The 27,399-nt window shown below is 41.5% G+C and overlaps 1 protein-coding gene across 7 annotated transcripts in view; it reads left to right on the forward strand.

Annotated features, from left to right (window-relative positions):
• PRIM2 (DNA primase subunit 2) overlaps positions 1-27,399 on the forward strand; it is a 302,984-nt gene that overhangs the window by 52,765 nt on the left and 222,820 nt on the right. For all 7 annotated transcript variants that reach the window (XM_030555654.1, XM_030555655.1, XM_030555657.1 and 4 more), the window contains exons 6-7: positions 11,610-11,705; positions 12,572-12,709. In XM_030555654.1, coding sequence (XP_030411514.1) covers positions 11,610-11,705; positions 12,572-12,709 — 234 coding nt within the window. The remainder of the gene's footprint in view (positions 1-11,609; positions 11,706-12,571; positions 12,710-27,399) is intronic.

The raw sequence follows: 27,399 nt of genomic DNA on the forward strand, positions 1-27,399 counted from the left end.
ATAAGGCCAGCCCTGATTTGTTGGTAACATAAATATGACAGGTGTGTAAATAAAGGTAAAACAGTCAATTTTGGAAGGTTAATTTCAGAAATGAAATAAGCTGTTTTTAATGTCTCTTTCCATGTGAGAATTTTAAGATTATTTAGGGATAACAATATTAGTTAAAAGCGACAGAGTCCTGTGGCACCTTATAGACTAACAGACGTATTGGAACATAAGCTTTCCTGGGTGAATACTCACTTCGTCTGGTGAATACCCATTCATCTGGGTGCCACAGGACTCTTTGTCGCTTTTTACAGATCCAGACTAACACGACTACCCCTCTGAATATAAGTAAATTACTTCAATATGGAACTTTGGGGCCAATCTAGCTTTGTTGTACGTTATAGGGAAGGGGGAGTAATTTGTGAACCACAGTAGGGGTGTAAAAAAACAGTCATAAAATTGTGTACTTGTCAAGGCATATACTGTACACATTCCTGAATTTTATTCTGCCCATATACTTCCTAAGTTTGCACTTTGCCATGTAAAAGAGTAAAGTTTTGTGCAGCACGAGAGTGGCTGTTGATGGGTCTTCTGACCCCTAAGTTTAGCGAACAATAGCTATTTTGGGCAGAGTCATTTCTCTGTAAGATTGCTGACGATTGGGAGGTTTGATGCTGGGTTGGTAGACTATGTATCCAAGGTGAGTTTCTTCAATGTCGGTTGGATTACTGTGTGTTTGAAGGAGGAAAGGAAGATTATTTCTCTGAGGCATTGGCTATTTTGGTTGAGTGGCATTAGTTGCTCATAACTCTTTTACAAGCCAGGGAGACCATCTATTGGATTCATAATTCTTGGGTTGAGACTCACTTGGGATGTCCAGAAGTTCTTGATTAGGGAATGTATTGAATGTTGGGAATGCAGATGAGCTGCGGGTTAGTGGGTATAGCAGAATGGATCCATGCAGTTTTGAGAAGGATTCCTGAATGTTGAGGATCTTTTGCACAAAGTAGGATGATAATTCTTCATGGTGCTTTGTGCTCAGTTCTGATGCAGATTATAGGCACTCAGAAGTGATGAACCAGTTTATCACCCTAGATCAGTAGTTATCAAGCTTTGTTTCTGGCGACCCAGTTAAAGAAAATTTGTTGATTCCAGTGACCCAACGGAGCAGGGGATGAGGGGTTTGGGGTGTGGGAGGGGCTCAGGGCTGGGGCAGAGGGTTGGGGTGAGGGCTGCAGGATGGGGCTGGGAATGAAGGGTTCAGGGTGTGGGAGGGGGATCTGGGCTGGGGCAGGGGGTTGGAGTGTGGGAGGGGTGAGGGCTCTGGGCTGGGGATGAGAGGTTTGGTGTGCAGGAGGGGGCTTAGGTTTGGGGAGGCTCAGGGCTGTGGTGCAGGAGAGGGTCTGGGCTCTGGGCTGGGGATGCAGGCTCTGGGGTGGGGCCATGGATGAGGAGTTTGGGGTTCAGGGAGAAGCTCTTGGTTTTGGGGGTGTTCAGGGCTGGGGTGAGGGATTGGAGTGCGAGCTTACCTCAGGTGGTCTCCTGGTCAGCAGCGCAGTGAGAGTACAGAGGCAGGCTCCCTGCCTGTCCTGGCACCACGGGCCGTGCTGTGCCCTGTAAATGGCTCCAAGGTGGAGTCGCTCATGTAGCTCAGCGCAGCTCTTGGCCCCAGGCACTGCCCCAGCTCCCATTGGCTGGTTCCCGGCCAGTGGGAGTGTGGAGCCATTGCTTGGGGTGGGGGCAGTGCGCAGAGCCCCATGGTTCCTCAGCCTAGGAGCTGGACCTGCAGCTGGCCACTTCCAGTGCTCAGTACGGTGTTGGAACAGGTAGGGACTTAGCCGGGCAGCACCACTGATGAGACTTCTAAGGCTGACCAGAGCCACCGCAACCCAGTCACTTCCATGCTGCAACCCAGTTCTGGGTCATGACCCATGGTTTGAAAACCACTGCCCTAGATAGCTCCTTGGTGTGAGATTTGACAGTTTCAGTGGAAGCTGGTAGGAAGGTTCTCTTGGTCTACAATATGGTGTCAGTAGGCTTTGAGGGGTTAGTTATTTTTCATCCTGTCTGTATTAGCACCTGTATTGGTTCTAAAGTTTCAGCACTTCCTCATTCCCATCTTCATCCAGTGGAGGGTGTTTGAAAATGAAGGCAGACATAGAGTGATCTGGATCATAAGACAATGTTTACAGAATGGAGGACCCTATTCTGGAAAGCAGTGACTCTCTAAAAAGGATTATAGTTAACAAGCAACTGATGAGGCGTTCCCATTGCGATGCTATGGCAAAAATGGCTAATGTGATCCTTGGATGTATAAAAGGGAGTCTTCACATCAAGATTGGTAGCTTTTCTGGAAAATGTGCTATAGTAAAACACAAATTATTGGGCTCAATACAGGAATAACTGGGTAAAATTCTGTGGCCAGTATAGCTGATCTTATGGTCCCTTCTGGCATTAAAATCTATCAATCACTGACTCATTGAATTGTAGACATTACTCTTAAGGCAGCACTTATCAGTCATGTCTTTATGGAGGCATAACAAAATACAGTATCTGAAACTGAATTGTTGGAGAGTAGCTTGTTTATTAAGGGTTTTTAGCTAGCCCATGCTTTGTCCGCTGTACTTACGATTTTAGAGCGCAATCGAGAACACAACTTTTTTTATTTATTTATTTTACTGTTTCCGCATTAACTTTTTTTTTTAAAAATAAGAATGAACAATTTTTTCTCCCAAACAGGTTAACTGTATCCTGTTAAACTAGGAATGTGATTTTTTTTAAAATGCATCTGCAGCTGTTCAGTTGTATAAAATATGGTATTTTTCCTCTTTAAATATTTATTACTGAAAAGTGACTGGAAAACCAAGATGTAAAATATGTAATATCAAGTGCTCAACTAAAAGAATTTTCTAAAGATGGACAATGACTGGAAAATGAAGCTTTAGAAATATTAAATGTAAATTGGAAAGCAAAGTTTAATTAAAAAAAGCTACATATTTAGAACAGTTTAGAAGTAGTAACCCGCAAAGCGATTTAATGTCCAAAAATAACAAACAGATGATAGAGTGTAATTATTCATAATGATGGATGCTTCAAAAACTTTTAGATACTGGAGTTTGTGATTTTAAATTTAGAGCCTTTTGTTTGTTTGTTTGTATTTATACTGTGGGATAAAGTTGTGTCCTGAACAACATCTTAAAAAACCAAAACAACCACCAACCAAAAAACCCTCTGCAATATCTCCTCTGTGTGGTTTCACTGTATGAAGTAACTTGAGACATTTTGCTTGCTAAGAACCAAAGTAAGAAACTAAGAAATCAATGTATCCTACATTAGTTACAAAATAATACTTTGATTAAATCTCCATTTTGGTAAAAATTAAATATAATTCCCTAACAAAAGTTAAGGTTCAAAGTATATTTTGGTGGTGTCCAACCAACATCTATAAACAGTATTAGAATGTTACTATCTGTACAAAAATATTACAGCTTTATAAAATTGCTAGTGTTAGAATGTCTGGAAACAAACAGCTGAAAGGTCCAGCCAATTGTATACTGCCAGTCCCAGCCCCCCATTTAATTATTTATTTACTCATCATCCTGCTCAAGTTACACCACTCACCCTGAACCTTCACTTTGCTCCCTTGTTTTGTTCTAAGAAAAGCAATATTCTGTTTGTATATTGAATTGTAGTAGAGAGATTGACCAGGATATAATTCCATAATCGTTATCAGTATACTGTAAGTTGTCATAGTGTGTCGAGTTGGTGGAGTAGTAAAAATATTTGTATGAGCTACAGTTGGAATGATCTGCTTGAAGTTATGAAAGATTGTGACGGTGTTTATATAAATCTTATAAGTTTATTATCAATATTGTGTAGAAACTAAAATTTTTTGCAGTGTTTGGTTTAATATGGATTTATGTTGGTAATGGAACTAGAAAATGAGATCTTTAATTTTGTGTCTAATTTTGCAGAGTTAAGGTTGAATGGGTGATTAAAATGGAATGAGGTGATAGGAAAGGATGGTATGGTTCTGCGGAGCTATTTGTGTTCTGTTATTGTTTGTATTAAGACATTATTATTTATAGTACTGCAGTGCCTAGGAGCATTCTAACATTTGCATTTTCAAAAAGATGTGCATTTTGTAAAGAGGTCTGTCAGCAGATAGTGATCTTGGACAAAATAATAGAATGGGTGATGTGACTCTATTTTATCCTTTATTTTTTATTGAGGATTAATGCCAATCAGCATGCTTAATGGAAAAATGTCCCTGTAAACTTGATATTGTTCTTTGACAAGATTACAATTTGGTGATAACTGTGCTGATATATTATTAGACTTACATATGGTGTCTAAGTAACACCCAGTATTCTGATTTGAAATTACACAATGTCAGTTTTGCAAATATTAAATAGATTAAAAATTGTCTGAGATCTCAAAACATAATTTAATAGGGAATCATCAATGAGAAGTGATGTGTCCTGTGGGTGGGGGAAGCCTTTCAGGGCCTGGCTCTCTGCCCAGTGCTATTTCATATTTTTACCAGTAATATGCAAGCAAAATGCAAAAACATTGCTGACAGCTTGCAGATGACCCATAGATTGATGGAGTGGTAAATACTGATGTGGGCAAGCCATTAATAGAGGGATGTGGATAGCTTGCGAAATTGGGTGTAGACAATCAGCACTTTTTTTTTTTAATAAGGGAAAATTAAAGGATAAGAATTAAGAAGGGCAATATAATTCTGATACACATGATTTTATGAACAATAGATCTTGCTGATCAAACGTGATATCATTTTTTGTGATTACAAGTCTGGTTGGCAAAGGTAAATCTTTTGACATAATATATTTGGACTAGTGTAAGAGACAAGGTAGGTGAGGTAATATCTTTTACTATATCAGCTTATGTTGGTGGAAGGTACAAGCTTTTGAGCTACACAGGACACTCCTTTACTTTTAGGGAGAAGGAAATCAGTTTTTAAGCTAAATACAAGTTGAGGCAGATTGTCAAGTAAAGCATGTTATAGGAGGCCACTTGAAATGAAGTAAATCAGCAGTTCTCAAACTTCACTGCAGTGCAACCCCTTTCTGACAACAAAAATTACTACATGACCCTGGGGCGGAGGGGGGTGGAGCCAGAGACCTTGGGCTTCGGCTTCAGCCTGCGGTGGTGGGGCCCAGGCTTTGGCTTCTGTCTCAAGCCCCAGTAGGTCTAACGCTGGCCCTGGCGACCTCACTAAAATGGGGTTGTGACCCACAGGATATGGCTACACTTGAAATTTCAAAGCGCTGCCACGGCAGCACTTTGAAGTGTGAGTGTAGTCGGAGCGCCAGTGCTGGGAGAGAGCTCTCCCAGCGCTGCACGTAAACCACATCCCTTACGGGTGTAGCTTGCAGCACTGGGAGCCGCGCTGCGGCACTGATTACACTGAGGGTATGGCTACATTTGGAATTTCAAAGCGCTGCCCCGGCAGTGCTTTGAAGTGTGAGTGTAGTCAGAGCTGCAGCGCTGGGAGAAAGCTCTCCCAGCGCTGCATGTAAACCACATCTCTTACAGGTGTAGCGTGCAGCACTGGGAGCTGTGCTCCCAGCGCTGCCGCCTGATTACACTGACGCTTTACAGCGCTGTATCTTGCAGCGCTCAGGGGGGTGTTTTTTCACACCCCTGAGCTCGAAAGTTGCAGCGCTGTAAAGTGCCAGTGTAGCCAAGCCCACAGTTTGAGAACCGCTGAAGTAGGCAGTTGAGGATTAAATTGCTGTGTATAAAGGCTTTGAAGTGGGCAATTAAGAGCCAGCAGGAAGTGGGGTATGTTACAGATTGTTTTAATGAACCAATGTCCCTGTTGATTCCATGGTTAGTGTCTCACAGAGTTATGAATTTGTTTCCAAACTTGTCTTTTGAAGATGTTGTGCAGGTTTCCTTTGAGGACGTGTATTGAAAGATCAGATATGGAGGAATCACTGGTTTTATGGCTCATTACAACAATTTGTAACACATCCCACTGCCTGTTAACCCTTAACTGCCCACTTCAGGCCCCTCACACATAACAATGTAACCCTGTATCGACCACGTCCTTCAAATGCCCTCTTACAGCATGCATTATCCCTGATGTTTAACAATCTGTCTCAACTTGTATTTAGCTCAGGCCTTGTCTACACCACAAAGTAGCAGCGCTGGTGAGGGAGTTATAGCGCTGCAACTTAGGAGGTGTACACATCTGCAGGGCATCACCAGCGCTGCAACTCCCTGTTTGCAGCGCTGGCCGTACACCCGTTGAAACTCGGGTGTAGAGGACCCAGCGCTGGTGATCCAGCGCTGGTCATCAGGTGTAAACACTCACCAGCGTTTTTCTTGACCTCCGTGGAATAAACAGGTATCCCAGCAAACCAGAGGAAGCCTCTCTGGTAATCAAGCAGGTCTCCTTCCCCGCGGTTTGCAGGGGGGTTCGGGGAACGCGAGAGCAAACCGCGGGGAAGCAGGTCTACTTCCCCGCGGTTTGTTCTCGCGTTCCCCGAACCCCCATGCAAGCAGGTCTCCTTCCCAGCGGTTTGCTCCGGTGTTCCCCGAACCCCCGTGTAAGCAGGTCTCCTTCCCAGCGGTGTGCTGTCGCGTTCCCCAAACCCCCGTGCAAGCAGGTCTCCTTCCCAGCGGTTTGCTCCGGTGTTTTTTGACCCCCCCCTGCAAGCAGGTCTCCTTCCCAGCGGTTTGCTCCGGTGTTTTTGAACCCCCGTGCAAGCATATCTCCCTCCCTGCGGTGTGCTGTCGCGTTCCCCGAACCCCCCTGCAAACCGCGGGGAAGGAGATCTGCTTGCACGGGGGTTCAAAAACCACCGGAGCAAACCGCTGGGAAGGAGACCTGCTTGCACGGGGGTTCGGGGAACGCGACAGCACACCGCGGGGAAGGAGATCTGCTTGCACGGGGGTTCAAAAAACACCGGAGCAAACCGCTGGGAAGGAGACCTGCTTGCACGGGGGTTCGGGGAACACCGGAGCAAACCGCTGGGAAGGAGACCTGCTTGCAGGGGGGTTCGGGGAACCCGAGAACAAACTGCGGGGAAGGAGACCTGCTTCCCCGCGGTTTGCTCTCGCGTTCCCCTAACCCCACTTGAAGCCGCCCAACAGCGCTGCAGTGTGGCCACATCTAACACCACTTGCAGCGCTGGTTGCTGTAAGTGTGACCACTCTGCAGCGCTGGCCCTATACAGCTGTACTTATACAGCTGTAACAACCAGCGCTGCAAAATTGTAGATGTAGACATACCCTCAGACACTGATTTCTTTCCTCAAATTTGATCCTGAAGAAGAGCTCTTTGTAGCTCAAAAGCTTGTAGCTTCCACCAACAGAAGTTGGTCCAGTAAAAGATATTGCCATATCTCTCTCATATCCTGGGACCAACACAGCTACAACAACACTACAGACAACTATGGATTTCTGTAAGGCATCTGAGTATTTTTAAATTGATTAAAAACTAGCTAACTGACTTCAAACTAATTGTAAATGGGGAATACTGATCTAATGGTTGCATTTCTAGTGGGTTTTCACAAGGACCTGTTCTTGGCTCTGTTGTTTCGGGAAGAAAACAAAAACTAATCACTGTAGAGTTTGCTGATGATACACAGTTGCTGGAGTGGTAAATAATTAAAAATAGCAGGTCAGTTTTACAGAGTGACCTGGATGACCTGGTAGGCTGGGATCACTTGTACAATATATTTTAATACACCTAAATGCTAGGTTATACATCTGGGAACCAAGAATGTAGGTTATCCTTACAGAATGGGAGACACTGCAATATCTTAGAATACAGTTTCTCAGAAGAGGACTTAAAGCCATGATGTATAACTGACGGAACATGAGTTTGCATGTGATGTGGTAGCGAAGAGAGCAAATGGGATCCTTAGATGTATAAGCAGGAGGATACCTAGCAGAACTAGGAATATGTTATTGTGTCTGATTCTGGAGTCCACATTTCAAAAAGAATGAAAAGCCTGACATAACAGTAAAGCGAGATGAAAGCTAATTAAGATAAAATAGAAGCCTTGATGAAGGTAAAATGTTAATCTGCAATAAGCATTTTATTGTGCCATTGCCAAAAATATATTTAATTACTTCAATAGATCTGTTGCTGAATATATCTTATATATTTAGGCTATCAAAATCTTCTGAGTCATTAGACTTCTCCATATGTAATTATGTTGCCTTTATGTCATTTTTCTGACTGAATCTTCTCACAGCTGTTTTCCTTTACAGATAATGCTTATGGGGAGATATCGGGCTGCTTTGTCTATATCTTGGTATAATCTTAATCCTGGGAGGTAATACCTAGATGATTTATCTGATATGATGGACACAGTGGTCACATCACTTGTATAGAGGGGATTCATTCAGATACTACTCATAGCATATAGTTTCAAGCCTTTCCCATAGTGTCCAAGAGACTATTTTAGATGTCTTCTTCAGAGTTTTTATTCAACTCTTCCTTTCTAGCAAAAGGAAAATAACATTGTGGTTAAATCTTTGTGAACTGCTTAGGTATTTTTCTGTTTTGTAGGTATTTTACTTTTGGTCAGCAAGCTAGCTACTGTATACTGTTCTGGGGATCAGCTGGACTTTCCATATATGCAGTTTTGTAGAGGAGAGATGTGGAAGGGCAATGCTACATGCCTAGTTTATCTTGGATTGGGAGTATTTGGATTTTTAACACATGTAGCAGCTTTTACAGGATTACTAGCTTAATCACCAAAATCTCCAAGAAAATACACACAGATATTTAATCACAGCCTTACTTGATGTTTCAACATTTCAGGGTGGGACTGTTTCTGTAAAGCATTATGCAAAAACATATTGTGCTATATAAATATTTTAATGATGTCTGTGTCAAGCTGTCTGGAGTAACTTCTAAGCATGAGTGCCAACCTGAAGGCAGACTGTCAAGAAGCAGGGTACAAACCCCAAATTGACTGTTCTATACTTAGATTTTACCAACCAAGTAGCAAGTGTGAACTCCTCAAGCACTATAGTAGTCCAACCAGGGAATCACAGACCGTTCTCTTGGGGACTTCGGTCTATTCTGCCACTCAGGCAAGCTTGCTATTGTGATAGATCGTCCCTTACACCAAAATTCACAATAATTTTCAGATTACTCCCAGTCCCAAAGGATCTCTTGCCCCAGGTCATTTGTGCCTTAGACCTCACACCAAAGAAAACGCGTATAGTCAGTTCTGTAGTGAACGAACTAAAGTTACGTTAACTAGGAAAAAGAAACGAGTTATTTACAAGGTTAAAGCAGATAAACATACACACACAAATGAGTCCAATTCCAAAAGATCATAGAAACTGCTGTGATGTGCAAGCTTTCTATGTCCTCTAGAGCTGACACAAGCCAAGCAACTTGGGGATCCCTTGTTTAGAAATATTGCCTTCTCAAAATTTCAAGGAGCATAGTGATACAATTCCTTTCTGTCATGGATTTTTATTCCCTTCTCCCAGAGTTCATACTGATGGGATGAGTGTTTGCACCCCTCTGCTCTTCAGGGGTGTGTTGTTTGGGCATCAACCTTTGATATTTCACAATGGCTCATTTGGTTTCAGTGGGTCTTCTTGAGCACAGGACTAGCAATTTACTTTAATTAATGCTTCTTTCCTATTTGGTGAGTTACACGTTAGAGAGGTTTACAATGCAGACGCTCAATATAACTTTATACCATGTGATACACGTAAGTGAGATCAATACATTCAGCATCCTACAAGTGTTTCATCAAGTCTAAACACATTCTTATAAACTTAACATCTGTTTTATCAGTGCTAACCCACAGGATGAGCCAGATTGGTTTCCAGCTATGCATTTGTCTGTGTTGAGTGAGACCTAGGGGCCTTGACATAAGCTGGCTGCACACAAATCTAAACTAGTAGGCCTTAATACAGGCTTACTAGCATTGATTAATGTCCCTTTCAGGGTTGATTGAGTTTTATATCACCAATTTGAGACATGTTTTAGATTAGCAAGCAGAAAAACCTTGATTTAAATAATTGATCTTAATGTGTTCTATTATAACTTACTGTTTTCCTTAAGAGAGAGGTTCCCATTGGTTGGTATAACCATTAAAACGTTGATTTGATTATTTACAGTTAAATATAGCTTTTATATTAGTTTAACAAAAGTATTGGAGCGTAAGCTTTCGTGGGTGAATACCCACTTCCGTCTGATGAAGTGGGTATTTACCTACGAAAGCTTATGCTCCAATACTTCTGTTAGTCTATAAGGTGCCACAGGATTCTTTGTCACTTTTTACAGATCCAGACTAATACGGCTACCACTCTGATATATTAGTTTTTAGTACATCTTACTAACCAGGAGGATGCACTATAGCTATACACACTTATTTAAGCAAGTATATAGCTTTAGCTTAACAAATATTTATTTAAATTTTTAATTGCTAAGTTTTTTTGTTATGTTAAAAATGTATTTATTATTTGAATAACTTTTTAGTCATCATTTGTGTCAACCTGCATCAGACTGGAAATTGGAATTAAATTAACCACATGAAATGAATATCTTTCAATTGTTTTGTTTGTGAAACAAAACTATTTCAAATATGCTGGATAATAAGAAAAAAAATAAAAATTATTTCTGCTAAGATTTTCCATGTGACAACTGAAAGTACTGACATTTGGGGGAAAAACGTACAGTGCCAGATTTCACAACATTGTAAAGACTGAAAATGGTACAGATACTTAATGCAGTATAGTGTATAGTGCAGTATATAGTGCCATGTCTATAAAGTTTGACCTTAAAATTAGCTGAATATATTTTGCCTCTGATTCCGCAAATGAAGAAGCAGACCATAACTCATTAAATGTGAAGAGTCATTGATTCAACATGTTTTATTTATTTAAATAATTGTAGCACATTGTAATGAATTTAGGCCTTAACAATAGTTGTAATAAATTCAAATGTGGTTTTTAATAATTTTTTTAAATAGCCTTTGTCCTTCAAAAGACATGTGATTTCACACTATGATCTGCAGTGGAAATGACTGGGGGGAAAAATGGAAAGGAAAACCAAACTCAGATTACCTTTCAATGCTTTCTTTCTGATTCACACTATTTCATGCAGACATTAATTATTTGTGTTTGTCTACACAGGGATGTAAGAAAACCCTGCGGCTGGCCAGGTCAACTGACTCTGACTCCCGAGTTTTGGGCTCCAGGGTTGAAAAATTGCCCTGTAGATGTTCAGGCTCATGATGAAGCCCAGGCTCTGAGACTCTGCTAGTTTTGAGGGTCCCAGAGCCAAACATCTGCACAGCAATTTTTAGCCCTGCAGTCTGAGCCGGGCCCGCCAGGGGGCTTCTGTCACCATGTAGATGTAACCTTAATTGAGCTTTGTCCTCCTCTGAATTCTTCCCACTCATGTTTTACTGTTCAGATGTTTGCCAGTTAACACTTTCTTACCAATTTTGTGGTGATCTTTTTGTTGGTCCCCTAGTTATTTTGTCTTTTTTCCAAACTGAAAGGATATCATACTTATTATTACTGAAAACATAAACTCTTGATTAGCTAATGTAAAGAAATGGAATCTAAAATGTATAACCAGTTTAAAAACACAAATATTTTTGTTTTAGATTAGCAAAGAAGTGAAAGAAAAACTTGCAGTCCAACTGCTAAATTCAACTCCTGGCCTCAATGGAGCTAAAGTAGAAGAACTGGAATTTTATAAGGTAAGTTTGAGCTGATGGAAATTGTGTAACAATACTTAGTATAAATGTCACAATTGCGTGTTGTCTCCACCTCCTTAAACTAGGAATCTAAAATGTTAACTGGTAAGCATTAGTCTAACCAGTTAACCCACCTTAACCTGTTAACTGCATTTCCCTAGCTTGCTGATGAGAATATGCAGAGTCCACTCAAAAAAATCAGTGTTACTTGCCTGTAACCAGAGGGCTTTGAGATGAGCCTCTGCATATTCACACTCCCTCCCCACCTTCCCTACAACTTTGGAGTCTTAGGTTAGAAATTCCTGAATTAGTGTCAGGAATTGAAGGGTTGCTGGGGCCACTCTCTCTTTTATACCTCAGAACCTTCTAAGATGGGAGGGGTGACTGGCCCCAGAAGGTACTGGAAGCTTGCGGCACAGGTCCCACTTGATCCCACAGATGTGTGTATATGTAGAGGCTCATCTTGAAGAACTCTGATTATAGGCAAGTAACATGAATTTATTTATAACTTTTTTAGTCTACCTGTATATTCTCTCAATGATTTGGAATCCAAAGCCAAAAGTTTTAAAGTTGGTTGCCTAAAGGTAAGTACCTAAAATAAGTAAGTGGTCTGACTTTTATTTTTTTCCCTGTGTGCTGAGAGTAGATGCCAGCTTTTCTGAAAACTTAGGACATTTTTATTTTGAAAACTTTGGCTTCAGTTTTTGAGAGTCATTATTTAAAAACAAACCTTTGTTTCCCGTTAGCAATCCCTTTGTGTGATCTTGAATTGTGTGGATGTTGTGTAACTATAGACTCTATTAACATGACACTTCTCAGTTCAGTGCTATTCTACATTTGGTTTCTTTCTCCTCCCATCTCAAATCCAGGTTCCATTACAGGAGGCTATGGATTTGTTTAGAGTAAGAAGAGTTTACCTTCTGAATGCCTTCACATATGTGCCTCAAACGGACATAGTTGCAATTGTTTTAAATAACTACAGAACTAAACTGTCTAAGGCCCTTGCGGTAAGTACCCTTTTTTTCCTAGCTAGTTTTGTACCTTTGGAATCACTTGTTAATTAACTCGCTGCGCAATATCATGCAGCAGCTGGTCAGAACATTTCACCTGGTGAGTGTTAGTCTGAAAAATTTCAGCTAAACATTATCACCAATTGCATGCCATGCTTAAAGTAAAATAAAATTAAAAAAGACTTGTGAGAGTAAACTGAAAGAGGTTAATTTTAAGTAAAATTGGAACCTTCTGCCAGGGATATTGTTAAGGCAATCCTTTTCAGACTGTTTAAATGAAGATGCTCATTTGTGATAGCTCTAGGCTTGTGTCTCAGTAACTCCCTTCTTTAGGGCTGTGATTACTCTACAGCTTAAGTTGACAAAAGTTATGTTGCTCATAAGCCACCCCCTTGGGTGACATAATTTATGCTCTCCACACCAGTGCTTAAGTCGGCAGAAGAGCTTCTTCCATTGACATAGCTACTGCCACTTGTGGGCTGGAGTTGGCTTAGAGCGACTACACTAGAGAGTTCTCTAGTGTAGCCATAGCATAAGTTGTGTTCTTACACAACAGGTGGTCCTATCCATATCTCCATCTCAAGGGTTTAGCAGTAATTTCTTATATGGAAAGTAACATAACTCTTACTGAAGATGTTAACCCTGGACGCAACTACTTTTTTTTTGTGTTACTCTATTTTGCAGCAATTGTAGGTGTAGATAGGAAGGAAATATGCAGGGAGTGATCTTAAGTGAGAATTAAAGTAATACTAATTCCTAACTTGTACCCGTACAACTCCTTTTCAGACAAAATAGGTTCTCACTGATGTAGGAGGATTTCAGAGACCTTAAACCCTCCCCCTCCAATGTAATACTGGAGCACCAAACAAAAGTTACTCCTTTTGAAAGGGCACCTCTTCTGTCTCCACTCAGCAATACCATTGCATAAAAAGCCCTACAAGCTATACCTTGAGGTAATTTGTGCTTCCATGGTGTGCCAGGGAAGAGCGGGGAGGATTAAAATCATAGGATTAGATGCTCTTGGAAAATCATTCTCAGTCCCATCAGCCTATAGAGGGACCTCGGAGAGCAGAGTCACATTGCCTAATCCCGGCTCATATTTAGAAGCTAGATCTGACCTTAAAATCTGTGAATATGGAGAGTGGTTGAACATAGTTCAGACTGACTGTACTGTCTGTAGTGTGTGTGTGTGTGTGTGTGTTTGTGTTTGGGAGTTACTTGCTGTGTGCTGAGCTTGTTTGTCAGTCTGTTTGTTTGGTTGTTTGAAGGACCGTGTGCTGTGGCTGGCAGTTGGAGGCCGTGAGCTTCAAAGGAAGGTTTGAAAGCTTGAAGCCTCTGGTAATTGGCTGAGCCTTAATCAGTGGGCGGGGCATTCACTCAGGCCAGGGCTTTATAAAGCCGCGCACAAGCGACCAGGGAGCTTGCAAACAGGAGCTGCTAACAGGGAGTTTTGCAAGGGAGTTGGGAAGAGGAGTGGGAAGGGAGCGGGGGTCCCTTATTGGTCCTACTTGTTCCCCTGTAGTCCCCTTAAAATCTATACTCCAAACCATATTCCAAAACACCTTTCTTTAAACCACCTTTCATTAATTAGGAGAGAATGCAGGCAGAAGCCCAGCAGCAGAGTGGGGGCTGTCCAGTTTATTGCGCTGAGTGTGGCATGTATGATTACCTGCCTTGTGGGCAGGTGGCGTATGTATGCAGTCGGTGCAAGGAGCTCCTGGCCTTCAGAGACCACGTACGGGCTTTGTAGGCCAGTGTGGCGCAACTGGAGGAGCTAAGAGAAGCAGAGAGGTATGTTGATGAGGCTTTCCGGGACACTGTAGAATTGTCCCACCTCTGCTCAGACAGCCTCTGTGCTGTTGAGGAGGAAGAAAGGCCCAGGGAAGCACAGCAGTCAATGGGAGCAGAGGGAAACCTTCTCATAGTTGGGACCCTCCTTCCAGAGGTTGCTGGGGTTGCCTCTCGCACTGAGGTTACCACTCCGGGGGAGGGAACTCCAGTTTCTAGGAAAAGGCAGGTGTTAGTAATGGGAGATTCGATCATTAGAAACATAGATAGGTGGGTTTGTGATGACCGGGAGAACCGTATAGTGACTTGCCTGCCTGGTGCGAAGGTTGCGGATCTCTCGAGGCATCTAGACAGACTTACGTGTAGTGCTGGAGAGTAGCTGGTGGTCGTGGTACATGTAGGTACCAATGACATAGGGAAGGGTAGGAGAGATGTCCTGGAAGCCAAATTTAAGCTGCTAGGGAAGAGACTGAAATCCATGACCTCCTATGGTGGCATTCTCAGAAATGCTCCCAGTTCCACACGCAGGGCCAGGTAGGCAGGCAGAGCTTCAGAGTCTCAATGCGTGGATGAGACGACGGTGTAGAGAGGAGGGATTTACGTTCATTAGGAACTGGGGAAACTTTTGGGATGGGAGGAACCTGTACAGGAGAGATGGGCTCCACCTAAACCAAAGTGGAACCAGACTGCTGGCACTAAACATTAAAAAGGTTGTAGAGCAGTTTTTAAACTAGGAGATGGGGGAAAGCCGACTGCTGCAGAGGAGCATGTGGATCAGACACAGACTTCTCTTAGGGGAGAGTCTGATGATAGAGAATCTCCAGGTTATAGTCAGGAACAGAGGATGGAAGAGGATAATGTAAGGGCCGGATCAGATGATAAACAGTTACATAAAAAAGAATCTGGCACATCAGAAAAGGGCAGACAAATAAACAGAGACAAGTTTTTAAAGTGCTTGTACACAAATGTTAGAAGTCTAAATAATAAGATGGGTGAACTAGAGTGCCTTGTGATAAAGGAGGATATTGACATAATAGGCATCACAGAAACCGGGTGGTCTGAGAGCAATCAATGGGATACAATCATTCCGGCGTACAAAATATATCGGAAGGACAGAAGAGGTCTTGCAGGAAGAGGAGTGGCAGGCACTACATGTGAAAGAAAATGTAGATTCAAATGAAGTAAAAATCTTAAGCGAATCCACATGTTCCACAGAATTGCTATGGATAGAAATTTCATGCTCTAATAAAAATATAACATTAGAGATCTGTTATCAACCACCTGACCAGGACAGTAATAGTGATGATGAAATGCTAAGGGAAATTAGAGAGGCTGTCAAAATTAAGAATCCAATAATAGTGGGGGATTTCAATTATCCCCATATTGACTGGGAACATTTCACTTCAGGACGAAATGCAGAGATGAAATTTCTCAATACTTTAAGTGACTGCTTCATGGAGCAGCTGGTACGGGAACCCACGAGGGGAGAGGCAACTCTAGATTTAATCCTGAGTGGAGCGCAGGAGCTGGTCCAAGAGGTAACTATAGCAGGACCGCTTGGAAATAGTAACTATAATACAATAGCATTCAACATCCCTGTGGTGGGAAGAACACTTCAACAGCCCAACACTGTGGCATTTAATTTCAAAAGGGGGAACTATACAAAAATGAGGGGGTTAGTTAAACAAAAGTTAAAAGGTACAGCGACTAAAGTGAAATCCCTGCAAGTTGCATGAGCCCTTTTTAAAGACACCATAATAGAGGCCCAACTTCAATGTATACCCCAAATTAAGAAACACAGTAAAAGAACTAAAAAAGAGCCACCGTGGCTTAACAACCATGTAAAAGAAGCAGTGAGAGATAAAAAGACTTCCTTTAAAAAGTGGAAGTCAAATCCTAGTGAGGCAAATAGAAAGGAGCTTAAACATTGCCAGCTTAAGTGCAAGAGTGTAATAAGAAAATCCAAAGAGGAGTTTGAAGAACGGCTAGCCAAAAACTCCAAAGGTAATAACAAAATTGTTTTTTAAGTACATCAGAAGCAGGAAGCCTGCTAAACAACTGGTGGGGCCCCTTGACAATTGAAATACAAATGGAGCGCTTAAAGACGATAAAGTCATTGCGGAGAAACTAAATAGATTCTTTGCTTCAGTCTTCACGGCTGAGGATGTTAGGGAGACTCCCAAACCTGAGCCGGCTTTTGTAGGTGACAAATTTGAGGAACTGTCACAGATTGAAGTGTCACTAGAGGAGGTTTTGGAATTAATTGATAAACTCAACATTAACAAGTCACCGGGACCAGATGGCATTCACCCAAGAGTTCTGAAAGAACTCAAATATGAAGTCGTGGAACTATTAACTAGGGTTTGTAACCTGTCCTTTAAATCGGCTTCGGTACCCAATGACTGGAAGTTAACTAATGTAACGCCAATATTTGAAAAGGGCCTTAGAGGTGATCCCAACAATTACAGACCGGCAAGTCTAACGTCGGTACCGGGCAAATTAGTTGAAACAATAGTTAAGAATAAAATTGTCAGACACATAGAAAAATATAAACTGTTGAGTGATAGTCAACATGGTTTCTGTAAAGGGAAATCGTGTCTTACTAATCTATTAGAGTTCTTTGAAGGGGTCAACAAACATGTGTTAGCCAGGAAGGGTAAAAAATGATGTCCCTAGCGTCTGTTCATCAGAGGATGGAGATGGATGTCAGGAGAGAGATCACTTGATTATTGCCTGTTAGCTTCACTCCCTCTGGGGCACCTGGTATTGACTACCGTCGGTAGAGAGAGACTGGGCTAGATGGACCTTTGGTCTGACCCGGTACAGCCGTTCTTATAGTTCAGATTTTCTTTCTTTCACTCCCTATGACAGTGGGATGCACAAGGGGGGAGGGGATAGCTCAGTGGTTTGAGCATTGGCCTGCTAAACCCAGGGTTGTGAGTTCAATCCTTGAGGGGGCTGTTTGGGGATTGGTCCTGCTTTGAGCAGGGGGTTGGACTAGATGATCTTGTGAGGTCCCTTCCAACCCTAATAATCTGTGATTCTATGTATAGCATTCCTCTGTCTCTTTTTGGTTTGAATGTGTGCATCCTGGTGTTGCTCAGTCTGTTCAATTTGAATGAGTAAGCAGAAGTGATAGCAGCCTTCAGAATAAAAGGAGAGGATTGGAAAAAGAGTTTCAAAACCTGGTTCCTGTTGAAAAAAACAACAAATAATAACTGTTCCTATTCCAAGTAACTTGCACTGCCATTATAGGTGAGATGGGCCCTGGCCCCACTGCAATACAAATGTGTGGTGAAGACATCAAATTCAAAAATTGATTTACTTTAAAATATTTGTTTAATTTTGCCACACCTCTATTGGCAACCTTTCCTTCATCTTAGATTTTCTTTTCTTTTTTTATTGCATGCAATCACTTCCCCTCTATTCTGCTTAATGAGGCTTTGGGAATGGAAGCCATTGAACATTGTATTGTATTAAACTTTGTCACTACGTATTTTAAACTACCATCTATATTTGTGTTTGTTTTAGAGGTTGGAAAGACTGAGAATTAAGGGTATTTCATTGCAATAAAAATAATCAAGATGATAGAATTTAGGAATTGCTGCAATGGAGGGGTCCTGATCATAGATAATATAGAAAATAAGAGAATATGCAAAATACTAAAATGTTCTTAAAGCCGTTTTATCCTCAAGTTATTGGTATGTTAAACTCAAGTTAAAACTGACACTACAACATTTTTGTTTAAACTATTAAAGGCACTCAATGAGATCACTGTGGAAGAAGCTCTGTTTGGCATGCAATTTTTTCGTTATAGTAGTTCAAGTCTGTAGTCTGATACAATCTGCAGAAGGAGGTATTTGTATTTAATTAACATATAGTGATATATTCTTATGCTAATTCTGCCATTAATGCTGTATAGGATAATTTAAGCCAGAGGCATCCTAATTTTAGTCAATGAGTAACATTCTTGAAAGCTAAGAAGCACTCTAAGGGCTTGTCTACATCAGAAAGTTGCAGCGCTGGTGAGGGAGTTACAGCGCTGCAACTTTGAAGGTGTACACATCTGCAGGGCATCACCAGCGCTGCAACTCCCTGTTTGCAGCGCTGGCCGTACTCCCGTTTTGTCTCGGGTGTAGAGGATCCAGCGCTGGTGATCCAGCGCTGGTAATCCAATGTAAACACTTACCAGCGCTTTTCTTGACCTCCATGGAAGGAGGAAGCCTCTGGTAATCAAGCTGATCTCCTTCCCCGGTTTGCTCTCTCGTTCCCAGAACCCCGAGCAAGCAGGTCTCCTTCCCTGCGGTTTGCTGTGTGGCTCCGGGAACGCGAGAGCAAACCGCGGCGAAGCTGGTCTCCTTCCCCGGTTTGCTCTCTCGGTCCCGGAACCCCGAGCAAGCAGGTCTCCTTCCCTGCGGTTTGCTGGGTGGCTCCGGGAACGCGAGAGCAAACCGCGGCGAAGCTGGTCTCCTTCCCCGGTTTGCTCTCTCGGTCCCGGAACCCCGAGCAAGCAGGTCTCCTTCCCTGCGGTTTGCTGGGTGGCTCCGGGAACGCGAGAGCAAACCGCGGCGAAGCTGGTCTCCTTCCCCGGTTTGCTCTCTCGTTCCCGGAACCCCGAGCAAGCAGGTCTCCTTCCCTGCGGTTTGCTGGGTGGCTCCGGGAACGCGAGAGCAAACCGCGGCGAAGCTGGTCTCCTTCCCCGGTTTGCTCTCTCGGTCCCGGAACCCCGAGCAAGCAGGTCTCCTTCCCTGCTGTTTGCTGGGTGGCTCCGGGAACGCGAGAGCAAACCGCGGCGAAGCTGGTCTCCTTCCCCGGTTTGCTCTCTCGGTCCCGGAACCCCGAGCAAGCAGGTCTCCTTCCCTGCTGTTTGCTGGGTGGCTCCGGGAACGCGAGAGCAAACCGCGGCGAAGCTGGTCTCCTTTCCCGGTTTGCTCTCGCGTTCCCGGAACCCCCCTTGAAGCCGCCCAACAGCGCTGCAGTGTGGCCACATCTAACACCACTTGCAGCGCTGGTTGCTGTAAGTGTGGCCACTCTGCAGCGCTGGCCCTATACAGCTGTACTAATACAGCTGTAACAACCAGCGCTGCAAAATTTTAGATGTAGACATGGCCTAATTAAAACAGTTTGCCACAAGTGCAATAGTTAAGTGATAACCATTGAAACCTTTTTGCTTTTTCAAAGTCACTGCAATTTTTGCGTAATGTTGGTAATCGAAATGTATAACTGCCTTGTTTTTGTTTGGTGTTGGAGAATAATCTCACATTTTGATAGATATAATATTGCTGTTTGTGATATCATCCGATTTGAATCTTTGTTCTCTTGTATCAAGCCTTAAACTGATTACTTTTTAGTGTGGATTGAAAAAGACAGCGTATACATGAAGCAAACTCTTAAAGGGCACTAACTCCATAATTGGTATGAATTCTCGAGTTCTCTTTCAAAGCATGCTATGTTTGGAACAAATTGAGTCAGTGCAGACTATTGTTAGTTTGTATACAGTGCTACTGGGTACTACTTCAGCAGTCCTCCAATTCCTATCTCACGCTGCTTTGTGGACATCTGTGACTGACCTGACTGTTTTGTGCCCTCCACCACTCTAGGGCCAAGTTGATTCGAAGCAGCTGTCTGAGGCGTGTTGTATGGCTTCTTGAGTAATATTGTAGTAATGTTGATGTATTTGAATCCAGGAACAAATGGGCAAATTCTGGCCATTCAACAGTTTTTAATCATGGGGACCAGAAAGGAAGCATGGGATGGATAGAGCGGAATTATGGGATTTTGGGGGTTTGACCATCAAGTCCCAGAATTCTGTTGGCTTTCACCTGGCTGTTGCTGTGAATCCCCAAAATGTACAGCAAGAAGCATCCCAGAATACACATGACTCAGCAGTGAAGCGAAAGACCATGGGATATCCACCCATATGGTTTATGCTTAGTGTGCACCTAGCCCATTATGTGTACACACTGATGCAAATTCCAAGAGGGGGGAGCAGCTCTGTCTGTATGCTGTTAGTGTGGCATACATATTGCAGACCATCTAGTGTGCATCAACTCAGTGTAGACAAGCCCTAAGAGAATTTATGTAAGTATTTGGTGAAGGTCAAACTACTACCAGAGGTGCTGTATGGTTACCTTCAGGTGGTTCTTACAAAGTCACTTGAGTTCTATTTTGATGTGCTTTAAAACTGAATTTTCTGTGTTTTAAATAGATTTCATTCTGCAGTTATTTCAAATTGTCAGCATGAAAAAAATGAAGATGCACTCTTAACTGTTAAATTGGAAACACTTCTGATTTGATTTATTTATGCTCTAGACCCTCCAATAAGATTTATTAAGAAGTTGAATGTTTAAAATAGGATAATGGTGGGATTGACTCTTTAAATGCATGTAATATTAGCTTAATATCTAACTTCTAACTTAGGCACAATCATTGTATTGATTAAAATCGTATGAAACAAAACACAGAAAATGAAGAGAACTTGGTGCAGCCTAACTGTGCATCATTAAGTTATTTTGAAACTTTAAATTGTTAGCATTGTAAGAAAGAAACTGACACTTCCATTAGGTGAAAGCTTCTTTTTGAGGGTTTAACGTCTTGGCCATTTCAAGTGCTCTTGAGCTAAAGCTTCACTTGAGTTGAAAACTTGGATACAGGTTTAAAACAGTGTTAAATATTTAAGTATTTTCAGCCGTTACATTTTAGAGCTTCTAAAATGTACACAGGATTTGTTTGTGTTTCTATACACTTGATGCTAGAAGTTTCTGATTAAAACACATCTCTCATTTGACACCTGGTGGTCCCTGATTAGTACTGTCATTAAGGGGACCATGTAAAAATAGCTATTGGTTGCACTGTCTGACCTTAAACTAGAAGGTTGCGCTGTCTGACCTTAAACTAGAAGGTCATATCTGAGACAAGGTAGCTTCCAGTCTGGGCATGTTTCCATCTCAGATATGTGCAAAGCAGGTTGGTTGGCCTTTGCTTCATACATTTACAAAGTATTATTTAGATTTCACCTCTGGTGAGGAATCCTGCTTCAGGGTCTTAGTCTTCCAGAAGTTTTTTTCTGATGTTGAGGAGCCCATGTCCTCCAACCCTCTGAAGCTTTTTTTCTTTCAAGATGTTGTGTATTTGAGATGAAAATTTTGAAGTGTGTGTAGATAATTAATCACTGAGCTAGAGAAACTGAGACTAACTCTATAGCCCTGTTGATAGGGCACTCACTTGGGATGCAGGGAATTCAAACTCCCCTGCTCCCAGTGGAAGAGCTGAGCTTCAATAGGAGAGACTTTGAGAGCTGCCCCAGTATACCCCAAAGCCCAGTGATTGGCACACTCTTCTGGGACTGGAGAAGATCCAAGTTCAAATCCCTGCTCCACCTCAGGCAGAGGATGGAATTCAACTTGGATCCTGGGAGAGTACTCTAACCACTGAGCTAACAGTTGTAAAGGGGAGGGAGGGGCGTCACCTGCTCCTGGCTGTGTTGTATGGGTTTAGGTGTGCTCAGAACACCTGGATTAGGTCCAGCAAGCAAGGTAGGTGAGGGAATGACTATGGGAAGATCCCAGTCTGGGTGCATGAAACCTAAGTGCCTACAGAGTTAGCTGAGCAGGGGATTTGATGGTCTCACTGGTGCCTAAATGTTGGATTTAAGGGCCTAAAGACGCAATTAGGTGCTTTAGTTGTTTTGTGCATCTAGCCCTCAATTTTCATTGTTCTGTTTAAGATATTTTTCAAACACTGATTTGTGATTGGCTAACTTCTTTTATTCGTGGATCTTTTATTTTCCTATCAGGAGTGCATTAATGTTCTGAAGACAGTGGTAGCAGTCTTTTGTGGCATGTGTCCAATAGTCAGAAATAATGTCTAGCACCCCGACCCACTACAGTTGTATATAGGAACGAAAAAGATCAGTGCTTTGGGGGAGTTTCTCCCTATTTTGTGCTAGAGAGAACAAGCTTGGGGAGCTGGAATCCTACTAGAATATTAGAATGATATTTTCAGAGAAACAGCATTACACCTCTGCCCTGATATAATGCTTCCTGATATAACACGAATTTGGATATAACATGATAAAAAAACGCTCCTGGGGTAGTGGGGCAGGTCTGCGCGCTCTGGCGGATCAAATCAAGTTCAATATAATGCGGTTTCACCTATAATGCAGTAAGATTTTTTGGCTCCCGAGGACAGCGTTATATCGAGGTAGAGGTGTACAAAATATTTACCCTTTCATGTTGAGAGAATAATATAATAGCTTGAGATCCTCAAATGGAAAATACTGTATAACTGTGATTTAAAAAAAAATCAATCAGAATATTAATGCTATAAGCTTTACAACGTGTTTAAAGGTATAATACAGACCAAACGAGGAGAAGCAGTTAACTTAATATTGACAGCTTATTTGACAGTTACTGCTCATTGGAAGGACCTGCATATCTCTACAACAGATTCATGGTTTGGAAAGGTTTGGTATAATTCCTCACTGGAGACAATTACCATCCATTAAATAATTTTTATTTTGGGATCTCTTGTCACCTTAGTAAGATACTGCATAAGCATCTAAATCCCCCCTTAATGCCCAGTATCATTTGGTTGTGCCTGTCTGCTTCTGTGTTCTGTATCTTTTAAATATAACACTGAAACTATGGGTGTTGTATTAATTTTTAGTTATAAAACTAGATATTCTAAATCTAATAAGGAGAAATTAGCAAAGACAGGCTTTTTCTGGTACTTCTGAAGTAACAGAAAAATACAAATTCTGAAAGTTTACTAGGATTTGGATGAGGTTCAAGTGTTAGTAAGTAGAAAAACTGTCATTCTTGAAAGTCTGGAGTTCTGAGGTGCTAGAATACCTTTTGGGTTGAGTACCTCTTAACAGCCTTAGGCAGGATATTAGGAATATCTAGTTGTCATATAAAAGCAGCAAAGAATCCTGTGGCACCTTATAAACTAACAGACGTTTTGGAGCACGAGCTTTCGTGGGTGAATACCCACTTCCTCAGATGCATGTAGTGGAAATTTCCAGGAGCAGGTATATATATGCTAGCAAGCAAGCTAGAGATAACGAGGTCAGTTCAATCAGGGAGGATGAGGCCCTGTTCTAGCAGTTGAGGTGTGAAAACCTCAAAGTGGTGTGAAAACCTCAACTGCTAGAACAGGGCCTCATCTTCCCTGATTGAACTGGCCTCGTTATCTCTAGCTTGCTTGCTAGCATATATATATCTGCTCCTGGAAATTTCCACTACATGCGTCTGAGGAAGTGGGTATTCACCCACGAAAGCTCGTGCTCCAAAATGTCTGTTAGTCTATAAGGTGCCACAGGATTCTTTGCTGCTTTTACAGATCCAGACCAACACGGCTACCCCTCTGATAGTTGTCATATAGTTCTTTTAACCAATAGATCTTACAAAGGAGGTCCATTATCATTATCCCCATTTTACAGCTTGGGAAACTGAGGCATAAATGTGATTTTTTTTCCCCCCGCCTCAGATCAGACAGCAGACTGGTGGAGAGTTGGGTTAGAAGAACCCTGTTTATATGTTAAATTGATAAGTTTGATATTAGGGGAGAGAGATAGCTGAGTTTATAAGACCATTTGATAATATTAACCCAGGGTTTCTCAAACAGGGGTCGCCGCTTGTGTAGGGAAAGCCCCTGGCGGGCTGGGCCGGTGTGTTTACCTGCCCTGTCCGCAGTTCTGGCTGATCGTGGCTCCTAGTGGCCACAGATCGCTGCTCTGGGCCAATGGGGGCTGCTGAAGCAGTGGCCAGTAAGTCCCTCGGCCCATGCCGCTTCCAGCAGCTCCCATTGGCCCGGAGCAGTGATCCGCATCCAGTGAGAGCCGCGATCGGCCGGACCTGCGGACGGGGCCGGTAAACACACCGGCCCGGCCCACCAGGGGTTTCCCTACACAAGCAGCAACCCTGAGAAACCCTGTATTAACCCTCATTCTACTATGGAATGCCCTATCTGGAAAATTTAAACAAGCCATTGTCTTATCACTTTGAACAGTTGAAAACTATATTGTATTCTTCTTAATCTATTACATCATCAAGGATATTTGAACTTGAGACATATTCAATAGATCAGATTTTTTTTCTGCCCAAAACCATTTTATGGAAAGGAAAATCTGGCATAATTTTAGTTTTAAAGAGAGCCACTTATTTTAAAAGGACAAAGGATTTCAGGAAAACATATCTGTTTATAGCTTTCCATCCCAGATACAAGACAAAAAGGGTTTCAAAATAGTCTATTGCCATATGATTAAGCTGCTTTGTCTGAGTCATGTAGCAAACAGATCCTCCTACTGCAAAGGATTAAAGCTAACTCCATAACACAGTGAAAGCTGCTTCTTGGATGGAAAATGTCTGCTTCTTTGGAAGAAATCTGTCCCGAAATTTGGTCAAGCATTCACGTATTTACAGAGCACTATACAAACTTTATTTGCTATCCTCTCTCCTCTTTAGAAGCATTATTTATTAGAAATCTCAATAGAAGTATAATTATTATTGAGCTAGAATGATTATTTAGTAAGTATTCTCTACTTTTCCTTTGTCTTCATTGCTTTTCCGTTCCCTGCAGTGAAGGCAAGGGGACATGTTTCTCTGAGAAAAATGAATTTAATGTGGAGGAACTGGTTTTTCTCTTTTCAGTAACTAGTCCTTATCTTGACTAATTAGGCCAGATACCTTTTCTTTCTTTCTTCTTTTTGTTTTTTTAAATGCATGAGTATTCTGGAATCTGAATGAAATTCTCCAGGGAGCTGGAATTTGATCCTTAATAATTAGGTGATGCAGACTTGTTCATATGTTCTTTGACCCCCATGTGGTGGTTTTAGTAAATATAAGGTAATGTATGCTCCCCGAATGACATGTTTAGCAAACCTCTTTATTTAAGTATCATAGTTACCAATTTAGATTTTAAAGCCAAAATCTAAATCTGTTAAAACATACCTCCTGGCTTACCACATGATTTACAGCTTGGTGCTTCTTGCTGTGCAGAACTGCTTTCGTTGACACATGATGTCACTGAAACACAACAGATTTTATTCATATTACCCACTTGTGATGAGAAAATATCAGCAGATTCTAGTTGCTAGGGAACAACAGAATACTGAAATAGCTTTTTTGGTACTTGTAAATTCAGTTCTTTGACAGTTCCACGTTCATGCAGCAAAAAAAGTATTGTGACTACAAAGAAAGATGCATCATCTGTAGTTTCCAATTTAAAAACTTTTGCACAGATAGGACCTATGAACAATGTTATGGGATGATTAAGTATGGCGAGTGTATTTTAACTGTAGCAGAACATTCAGAGGTGTGTGTGTGTGTGTGTGTGTATATGTGTACATATAATATACACGATTGTATACTTGCAGGTGTTAATATATAATAAAATTATTTAATTTTTTTAGGGTTCATGGGGTTCTAACAGTTTTCTGTTACCTGTATTGCAAAAGCAAGGTTCAGAGAACAACAAAAATCTTTATCAGTGAATTATATCACTCTGAGTCCCAGTCCAATGCCTTAACCACAAGAGAATTCTTCCTTTTATACCCTTGCATTTTAGTAATAATCTGTTTTAAAATCCTACTTGGCTTTTCGTTTTGAGAGAATTTATAATTTTGTAAGACAATGTACAATATAGTTTAAGTTTATTTATTGAACCCAGGTTACTCTGTGTCTTATGCTCATGTCTGTTTTGTGATGGTAATTGTCTTGAAGTAGAGAGATGATTTTTTTTACATTATACCTGTAATAATTTATTTAAAATTAACATCCACCAATGACGGAAATTTTATTACCTTCTGTAATGGTGCATTTAATGTACTGCAGTGCTGAAATTAATAATGGTCTGTATGTTTAATGCCTTTCTGTCATCTGGGATTCTCCATACCAGTGTAAAAATAGGAGAGAATACCTTGCTGATCCCCTGCTCTGTCCCCAAGCCTTTGAGTTGAAGTTGACATTCTTAGGCTTCCAAGATTACTTTGTGACACCACTTTTGGAATTAGTCAGCTCAGCTCTTTACCGTATCTTGCAGTTACTGCTGAGAGAAGTAAAGAACTCACTTAACCTCTTTGCCAGGTTGTGTGCACTGTTGTGCTCAGAAATGAAGACAATAATCTACAGGTATTCCACAAGGCAGAACAAAATAATACTACTATCCCATTGTATAGGGCTTAGCTGAAATGTGATATGAAATAGCCTGATGGTGAATAAGGATTTAGAAATTATAATAATAATAATTCATTAACAATGAATTCTTGAGCTTATAGAATATTATAGAGGCTGTTGCAATGTAAGCAGATGCATTTATACACGTGTACATAATTAAGTTGTCTTCTCTATAATTTCCACAGCCTTTGTGCTGTTTTACATTTTTTTTTATATTGAGCTGAAAGTACAGGTGTAAACTTTTTAGGAAAGCATAAGTTGAGCACCTGATGAACTCTGCATGGAGGTTTTTATGTATAGCTAATAGAATTTGTTATTTAACAAACCAATTAATAGCATAGCTAATACAGGTTGAACCTCTCTAGTCTGACACTCTCTGGTCCAGCAACATCAGTGGTCTGGCATAATTTTATTTTATGTTTTTTATGCTTTATCTATTTATTTCCTTGTTTCAATACAGTAAAATTATGTAACACTAACCCTTTGTTATGAAGAGAGACAGTAAGCCTTGGCTAGGTTGCATTGCAAGCGTTGTTCCGTTTATTTGTCTTGGCGAGATAAAAATAAATAGAGATCTGCCTATAATATTGACCTCCCATGGTTCGGCAAATTCTTTGGTTTGGCACCGGTCAGGTCCTGAGGGTGCCAGACTAAAGAGGTTCAACCTGTACTAGTAAATATATTAACATTTTTCATGAAAGCATTTTTACCTAGATTTGTTTG

This window comes from Gopherus evgoodei, chromosome 3 (assembly GCF_007399415.2).
Source record: "Gopherus evgoodei ecotype Sinaloan lineage chromosome 3, rGopEvg1_v1.p, whole genome shotgun sequence".
Lineage (NCBI taxonomy): Eukaryota > Metazoa > Chordata > Testudines > Testudinidae > Gopherus > Gopherus evgoodei.